Source organism: Macrobrachium nipponense, chromosome 28 (genome assembly GCF_015104395.2).
Source record: "Macrobrachium nipponense isolate FS-2020 chromosome 28, ASM1510439v2, whole genome shotgun sequence".
NCBI lineage: Eukaryota > Metazoa > Arthropoda > Malacostraca > Decapoda > Palaemonidae > Macrobrachium > Macrobrachium nipponense.
The window spans coordinates 16,710,364-16,719,971 of record NC_087217.1 but is presented as its reverse complement, the minus strand read 5'-3'; the positions used below and the strand labels follow the sequence as shown (position 1 = coordinate 16,719,971).

The 9,608-nt window shown below is 35.3% G+C and overlaps 1 protein-coding gene across 1 annotated transcript in view; it reads left to right on the top strand.

The window, feature by feature from the left end:
• Window positions 1-788: 788 nt before the first annotated feature.
• The window catches only part of LOC135201468 (uncharacterized), a gene marked incomplete at its 5' end in the record, with an annotated part of 28,121 nt that continues 19,301 nt past the window's right edge, over window positions 789-9,608 (top strand). Inside the window, 2 exon segments of the mRNA XM_064230438.1 lie at window positions 789-935; window positions 1,142-1,325. Coding sequence (XP_064086508.1) covers window positions 789-935; window positions 1,142-1,325 — 331 coding nt within the window.

Below are 9,608 nucleotides of genomic sequence, written 5' to 3'. Positions count from 1 at the left end.
CGCCATCAGAATGGATTCCGCCTCGTAACTTGGTATTGGGTTTTAGGGAAAGCCAAGGACTCTTCGTACTGGATACCCTCCATTCTTTAGTTTGGTTGGGTCATGGTGTTTTTTAATGTTTTTATGGTGCAGGTAATACCATTGTTTTCTGGTGATTTTGTAAAGGTACTGCACCTGCCCAATCTTTATACCTTTATACCTCTAGGAAAGGCCCTTCACTAAAAGGTTCCTCCCAATGGTCCAAGTTTGTTATGACTAGGCCACTGTTATGTCAGTGTCTATTCTTGTGTGTTTTTTTATGGACTTTTTCAAGCTTAATGAGATAATATTTTACTTTCATTCTGTCAGATGGATTAGGAGAACTTCAGCTCCTGGGCTTTTGAGACCAATTATTACTTGTACTATTGTCCTTGCTCTTCCTGACAGCAGTCTCCTTTGCCTCCTTTTCATGAAGAGGAACATTAAGTCTATCCCTTCATTATTTTAAAGCAGAGTGCATTTTCCTTGTATTATATACAGACTTGAAATTTTGCATCTTAGTTCCTTCATAAACAAATCCAGTATAGTTCCTGATACCATAGGAAAAGTTGAGGTTCTGCAGATAGAGGAGGAGGTGATACCCCACAACTCCTCTACCTGCTACTGTGTAGTAATATGTAAACAATGTTCATTGACAGCTTCCAGTTGGGTAATTTGTTTGTTGTACATTTAGAATTTGGCTTTTAGGTGATTAGTGATTTTTGTTTTTTGAGAGAGAGAGACCATTATGACTCAAGTTTTTCCTTTAGCAGGGCTATGGAGGGAACCAGAGACCACCACTTATGGGACCAAAGCCACCTCTTATGGGGATGAGACCACCTATGTATCTTACAAAAAGCTCTGGCAAATTAACTATAAGTAACCTAGATCCAGGAGTTACAGAAGCTGATATGTCTGTAAGTATTGCAGTGATTTAATTTTTATATTGATAAATTATTTAAATTCTTTGGTTTGAAATTTTCACAAATGAGGCATATTGAATATCTTCTAATTATGAAAGTAAATGTCAGCCTACAGTGATATGCTTTTTGTTCATTAATAAAGCCGTTACTTTTTATGTACTGTTTGGCAAAATTTTATTGTAGTTTTGGAAATCTTTCAGACCTTATTTAGTGAATTTGGTGAAATCAAAGAAGCTGCCATTCACTTCGACCGTAATGGAAAGTCTCTAGGATCAGCACATATAATCTTCGAACAGTATGGTGATGCAGTGAGAGGAATGCAACGTTACAACGGTATAACCCTTGATGGCCGTCCTATGGCTATGCATATTGAAAAATTACCAGGTGATTGCATTTATTATTGTTCGTTTGTATGTTAAGGAAGTTTGGCTGTGTTTATTTTCTGTATTCAAGTAAAATTACCTGAAGCAGAGTCAGAGACATTTTATTAGCATCAGGAAGTACTGAAGTGGCTATAGGTGATTGGTTGCCTGGTTGCATTACACCATAAGTACTGTACACAATTTTACAGTTCTAGTTGGAAGAGAATGATTTTAAGAAAAGGCCACTGCCATTTTCTTTCTCTTCAAAACATAGGTACAAACCATAGGTAAAAGGATAAAACACTGATAGATCAAATTATTATAGAAAGTAAAGTAGAGTAGTTTAGAGCATTTACATATTTGTAATTGTAAACTAATTATGCATGTGAGTTTTGCAAACTTAACAAGGTTATTAACTTAATGATCCCCAAAGGGAGGTAGGCCAATTCTGTATAGGACCCCCTCTGCCCCTAGCAGCAACTCTTTCTTTACAGTGCCCCTTTTGCCCCTAGCAGCAACCCTCATTCCCTTTACTGTACCTCCGTTCATATTCTCTTTCCTCCGTCTTACTTTCCACCCTCTCCCAACAATTATTTCATGGTGTAACTGCCATGTTTTGCTCTATGTTGCACCTTTAAAACTTTTTTCACTTGCTATTTTACCTTCTGTGCTGAATATTCTTAAAGGGTTTAGTGCTTGGCCTTGGCCTGAATTTCATATTTCATTCCATTAACTTACTGATTAGCTGATACAGGCGGCCCGCAGTTAACGGTGCAATTGCTCAGCGGCGAATCGGTTTTACGGCTGTCGTCATAAATATTCATTAAAAAAATAAGGTATTTTTACGGCACCATTTTCAGTTAACCGCTGCTAGCGCTGTTGTCTAACGAGTTCATACATTTGTAGAAATGCCGTTCAGACCATAAAGGTTATGCAAATATATAAAAAATTTTAAACAAATTTTGGAGGGTTATTCATAGGTATATGGTAAAAAAATATATGCCTCTGACGCTGTTCGATGCCAAAAACAAAAATAAAATCGAGTTACATAAGTGCAAATTAGCTATGTATGTGTTGATTTATAAATGTTCACGCTTTTATGTTTAAAATGTGTACGAAAATGTATTACGTATAGGGTATTTTTATTTCTGTGCAGAAATATGACACGAAGGCAGCTTTTGAAACTGTTCTTCACACGTTATTAAATACGATGTTTTTTCATGTTATTAAATACAGTAGACCCTTGACTCACGAACGCATTGACCCACGTACAACTCGATCCCCGACCAAAAATTAAAATTTAGGTAAAATTTCACCTTGGACCTACGACTAACTTTGAGATACGACAAAAAAAAACTGCGGAAAATAAAAAATTCTGTTTGGGTCATGAACTAATTTTGAGACATGAACATTTGAAAATGCTGAAATTTCTGGAAAATAACAATTCACCTTTGTTTCACAAACTAATTTTTAGACACAAACATTTTGAAAAAATGCGCGAAATCGCCCAGCACACTGAGAGCGTTTGAGTTTTTTTTTGCCCCCCCCCATGGGAACAGCCACCCTCCAGCCGCCCCACGGCACGGGCGTCACCCACGAATCGCTCTTTTGTCTCATCTCATTGTGTACAAGACGTTCGTCATTCGCTTAGCATTTTTTGCGCTAAAAACTTGTGATTTTTCTTCATAATGGGCCCTAAGAAAGTGGAAAGAGTGGTGGTGAAAGTAAGAAAGTGAAGAGTGATGGTGAGAAGAGGGTGCAGAGGAAGATAACCATTGAAATAAAAGAAAGAAATCAACTGACGAAGAGGATGCTGGGGAGGAAGTTACAGATGTCAGCAGTTGATGTGATAAAAAGCCGCCATTGGAAAGTGGAATGATATCCAGTTTTGCTTCCTTGAATTGTATCATCCGACAAAATTGTTACGAACAGGATCGTGATATGCCTCAATGAAAATTTAATGATCCATTTCAGAAAAGTTAGCAAGGAAAGGAAAGGCAACAGACCATTGGGATAGTTTGTGATTAAACGTTCACCAAAAAAAAACCTAGAAGAGTTGAATCTCCGGAACGAGATCTCCCCGACCTGGATGGGGGAGGGTCTCCTTCCGCACAAATAACCTCCTCCCCACCCACCCACACCTTCCTCTCTCTGTCCGTCAAGCCAGAAGTCTCGCCATCAATAGTAAGTGTTCACTTTACAAACGTTTTTATAGTGTTAGTTTTACCATTTTAAATTATATTATTAGATATATTAAGGTTTTTTACACTGACTTTTACATTATCTGTGTAAAATAAGGCAAAAATATACATATATATATTGGTCGTAGGGGTCGAGAACCAATTAATATTATTCCCATTAAACCTTATGGGGAAATTAGCTCCGAGTCACGAACAATTTGGAACACGACCAAGGTCTAGGAACGGATTGTGTTCGTGAGTCAAGGGTCTACTGTACGATGTTTTTTCATGTTCTTTCTTGTGAGCTGCCGCTCTTCTGAAACTATCGAGTTAAAAAGAGTGCAAATTTAGCGATCAATGTGTCGATTTTTTAAATGCTTATACTTTCATGTTTAAAATGTGTATGAAAATATATTACAGATAGGGTATTTTTATTTTTGTACATAAATATGATACAAATTAAGGTAGCCTTTGTAACTACGCTCCACTTTGTCATGGGATGTTTCTTCATGTTCCTTCTTGTCTGCCACTGTTCTGAAAAATGCATGGTGTGATTTTATTAATTATGCATCTTTTTCCATAAATCCTTAAAAAAATTATACATTACTGTATCCAATGATATTGTATGTATTCTCATATTACTGTATTATAAAATACTACGGCAAATCTAAGCCAGTATTCCGCAGAGCGGCTAATGTTGTGGTTTGAAATCAGCTGATGACGAATATGAATTTGTTTCGCCATAATTAATGCAATTCTGAGCGAATTCTCTTCCTTCTAGTTAGCATAAACTAATATCTAGATATTTGACTTATATGAGACAAGGTTATTTTTCCTTATACAATGTGTTTTTAGGTGGAAATATGAATTGAATATGTCTCGTTGTAAATGTGAACTACTTTTTTTTTCGTTAACAGATTACGTTAGCGGCATGTTTATTGCATAAAAAAATTACGTGATTCCGTTTGCAATTCTCCTTTATATCATCGTAATGCGAATTTTACGTCATTTATGTTATATCGACGTGAAACCAACAGTAAAATGTGTTCTTTCAAGCACAGTAGTTTTGATTAAAATGATTTTATCTCAATTATATCTAAGGTTGTGTTTGATGGCATACGTTTACTGGAGTTTTATCCTTGTTGCCGATGTACAATAATAGCCATTAGCAGCTTGAACAGTTTTCTCAGCTTCAGTTATAACTAGGTTTAAATTTAACAATAGATTTCATGATTGATCATTGATCTATAGCGAATAAGTTATTACATTAAGATATCTCGGTTCTATTCTACATAACGCCATTTTTAACAACTACGGTAATAGTGTACTGTAGTACGATGATTGAAATATAATCCAAACGGATGTGATCCTTAGAAAAAAAAAGTTTCTCATTCGGTTGTTCATGGCTATACACGTTCACGCAACGAGTATAAAGTTAAAACCATACTTTCATCATTCTCTTTTGCTGTTATTGAACTTATGTAACTAGAAGATGGGATAAAGTTAGGCTACTGTAATTTGGTCTCATAAAATCGGACTACCGTAAGACGAATTGTCGTAACTTGAACACTACAGCTACCTGTACATTGTACAAACCTTATTACGTATATCTTTACATACTGTAGAGACCCAAAGGATTAAAGCTAGGCTTTTTTCACTTTACAGTATTTATAATGCTATAATGTACTGTACAGTACAGGCGGCCCTCTGTTAGCGGCAGGGGTTCCGTTCCTGGCCGCCGACGCTAAGTGATTTTCAACACTAAGTGATTTTAAAGCTTACAGCCGCTGTACACCTTCTTTCGAAACTCTAGACCAGTCAAAGACGCTGTAATCCCACAATGGCGCAATAAGTAAAATAATGTTTATGCAGTATAGTACATAGTATAAAATTTACTGTACAGTAGTACTGTACAGTACAATATAGTATTATAAATACTGTAAAATGAAAAAAGCCTAGCTTTAATCCTTTGGGTGTCTAGAGTATGTCAAGATATAATAAGGTTTATACAGTGTACAGGTAGCTGTAGTGTTTAAGTTAAGATAATTCGTCTTACGATAGTCTGATTTTATGAGAGACCTTTTTACAATAGCCCAACTTTATCCAATCTTCTAGGTACATAAGTTGAATAACAGCAAAAGAGAAAGTATGGTTTTAACGTTATACTCGTTGCGTGAACGTGTGACAGCCATGAACAACAGAATGAGAAACTTTTTTTTTTTTTTTCTAAGTACAACCGAATTGGATAACATCCGTTTGGCTTGTATTTCAATCATCGTACTACAGTACACTTTTACCGTAGTAGTTATAAATGGCGTTATGTTGAATAGAACTGAGATATCTTCATGTAATAACTTTATTTGCTATAGATCAAAGATCAATCGGGAAATATACTGTTAAATTTAAACCTAGTTATAACTGAAGCTGGGAAAACTGTTCAAGCTGCTAATGACTATTATCATACATCGACAATAAGGATAAATCCAGTAAACGTATGCCATCACACACAACCGTAGATAAAATTGAGATAAAAGCATTTTAATCAAAACTACTGTGCTTGAAAGAACACATTTTACTGTTGGTCTCACGCCGATATAACATAAATAACGTAAGGTTCGTATTACGATGATATAAAGGAGAACTACGAACGGAATCATGTGATTTTTTTATGCAATAAACATGCCGCCAACGTAATCTGTTAACGAAAAATAGTAGTAGTCGCATTCACAACGAGACATATTCAATTCATATTTTCACCTAAAAACACGTTGTATAAGGAAAAATAACCTTGTTTCATATAAGGCAAGTATCTAGATATTCGTTTATGCTAACTAGAGGAAAGAGAATTCCCTCAGAATTGTGTTAAATATGGCGAAACAAACTCTTATTCGCCATCAGCTGATTTCAAACCACAACAATGGCCGCTCCGCGGAATACTTTCTTAGATTTGCCGTAGTATTTTATAATACAGTAATATGAGAATACATACAATATTATTGGATACAGTGAAGTAATGTATGACTTTTCAAATGATTTATGGAAAAGATGCATAATTAATTTCGGAACAGTGGCGGACAAGAACGAACGTGAAAAAACATCCCCTGACAACGTGGAGCGTAGTTACAAAGGCTGCCTTAATTTGTATCATATTTATGTACAAAAATAAAAAATTCCCTTTACATAATGTATTTTCATACACATTTTAAACATAAAAGCATAAACATTTAAAAAATCAACACATCGATCGCTAAATTTGCACTGTTTTTAACTTGATATTTTCGAAAGGGCAGCAGACGGCGGCTTACAAGAACGAACATGAAAAAACATTGTATTTGATAACGTGAAGGGCAGTTTCAAAAGCTGCATTTTTATCATATTTCTGCACAGAAATAAAAAATATCCTATATGTAATACATTTTCATACACTTTTTAAACATAAAAGCATGAACATTTATAAAATCGACACATCGATCGCTGATTTCCACCTTTTTTTAACTATATTTCGGAAGAGCGGCAGGCGGCACTCACAAGAAAGACCATGAAAAAACATCGTATTTGATAACGTGTGAAGGGCAGTTTCGAAAGCCTATCGTATTTCTGTGCAAAAGTAAAAATACCCTATACGTAATACATTTTCATACACATTTTAAACATAAAAGCATGAACATTTATAAATTGACACATCCATAGCTAAATTTGCACTTATGTAACACTATATTTTTGGCATAGAACAGCGTCAGAGGCATATATTTTACCCTAATACCTATGTAATAACTCTCCATAAAATTTGTTTATGTAATTTGCATAACCTTTATGGTCTGAACATCATTTCTACAAATGTATGAACTCGTTAGACAACGGCGCTAGCGGCGCTGTTAACTGAAAATGGTGCCATAAAGATACCTTATTTTTTTAATGAATATTTTTGAGCGATTGCGCCGTTAACCGCGGGCCGCCTGTACTACTGTACAGTAAATTCTATAGTACTATACTGCATAAATATAATTTTACTTATTGCGCCATTGTGGGATTACGGCGCCTTTGACTGGTCTAGAGTTTCGAAAGAAGGTGTACAGAGGCCGTAGGCTTTAAAATCGCTTAGCGTCGAAAATCACTTAGTGTCGGCGGCCAGGAATGGAACCCCTGCCGCTAACCGAGGGCAGCCTGTATTATTTATATAGTTTTTACAAAAAGAGGAAGGAATTACAATATAGTAAATAAGCGGCAAAAACTATTCAAATGGATGTTAATGCTTGTCAGATACCTTAATTACGGCCGAACAGAGTAGTAGTTGGATGTAACATCAGAACAGAACTTGGTATTGTATTTGCTGGGTATGCTTGTAGATGTTTTAGAAATTTTTGGTTATTTGAAATGTAGGGACGATTGGAAACAGTACATAACATTTGCATGCTGAGGAAGTTAAAGCATTCTTTTTCAAGTCCGCAGTTTGTTCCATTTGTGCTTCTGTCAAAGTGCCCTTGTGCTTGACTTATTAGCATAACCTTCATGATGCATTCATTTTGAAGGGGCCTTGACTTGCTCAGGCAAGCAAGAGACTAACAATGCAAGAGACTACATTGTTAGGTTTGCTCTTGTAAATACAACATCTGATGCATATTATTTTAGGTCGAACTCTTCCTACTTGCTTAGCCATGCTCTGTGGCTTGCTATTCTGGAGGTCATTTCTGTTATAACATCCACTATTATAAGAAAATACTTGCACACAATTGAAGTGATTTCATTGAAACTTCGTACAATGGTAAGCCATTATCATTTGGTTATTTATAAGGTTAGTTTATATATTAGACCTTATAAGAATAAATTACAACTTGTTAAGAAAGAAATATATTAGATCGTGTAAAATAAATTACAATTTGAAGAAGTGATTATTTATTAAACTGAAAATGTTGACATTTAGTAAAAATTATTTCAGGGATGCTTCCTAAACTTTATCTTGGTTGTCAATTGAAAACCAGATATTCAAATGTTTGATTGCAAGTGTTTGCTTTCTCTGCATTCTGGTATTAGTTTATAAGGATTATTCATTTAATACCCATCATTCAGATGAATTAAACCAATTCAAATACAGGATATTACTTCATTGTGGTGGTGTCTAGAAATGGACACTACATCAGTCTAATGATGGGTTTTATGTGTTTCGGATTTATACGGTTGAATTCATCATAATGCTAAGTGTACCATGTACTCAACAATGATAGGTTAAGGGATAGCAAAAACATACAGACAGTCCCCGGGTTATGACGGGTTTGGCTTACGACGTTCCAAGGTTAAGGCGCTTTTCAATTATATTCATCAGAAATTATTTCCAGGGTTACGACGCATGTTCCAGGGTTACGACGCCTAAAATGTTCATCTGGCAGAAGAATTATGACACCAAAAATGCAAAATAATCAGTATTTGAAGGTTTTTTTGATGAAAAATGCAATAAGAATACATTTTACACAGTTTTCAATGCACCCAAAGCATTAAAAGTAAGGTTTTCTTAGGATTTTTTATGATGTTCCGGCTTACGACGATTTTCGGGTTACAACGCGTCTCAAGAACGGAACCCCCGTCATAACCCGGGGACTGCCTGTAATTGTATTTGGTCTGCTTTATCAACTTCATTTTGTTTTATAGCTTGTTGTATAGATATCCTACATGTTTCAATATTTGTACTTGCTTCATGTGATTTTGGGACTAAACTTAACATGTTGTAAAAAAAAGAAATTTTTATAACAGTAGTTTGCAGGGCTTTTGAGGCCAATTTTGGTAACTGAGAATTGTAGATATCATTAATGTTGTGTTTTTAATCTAACTTGGAGACCATGTTTCCAACTATATTTCACTATGAAAACTGAAGCATTGGGTGAAAAATATTGATTCAGAAAAATTATATTTCAGCAAGAACTAAACCATTTGATGATTTGGAGTTGACATTAAGGTATCCTATTATGTTCAGGGATTCTTCATAAAAAATATCTCTGTTTATTGCCTGATCTTCTTTTATTGCACTTCAGTCATGGGGAGATATAGACCATCCTGTACAGATTCGCATGAAGGGAGATAGTGGCTCTTTTTGTCTGTCATACTTATCCTGTCATCAAAGTTCCTATGACAGT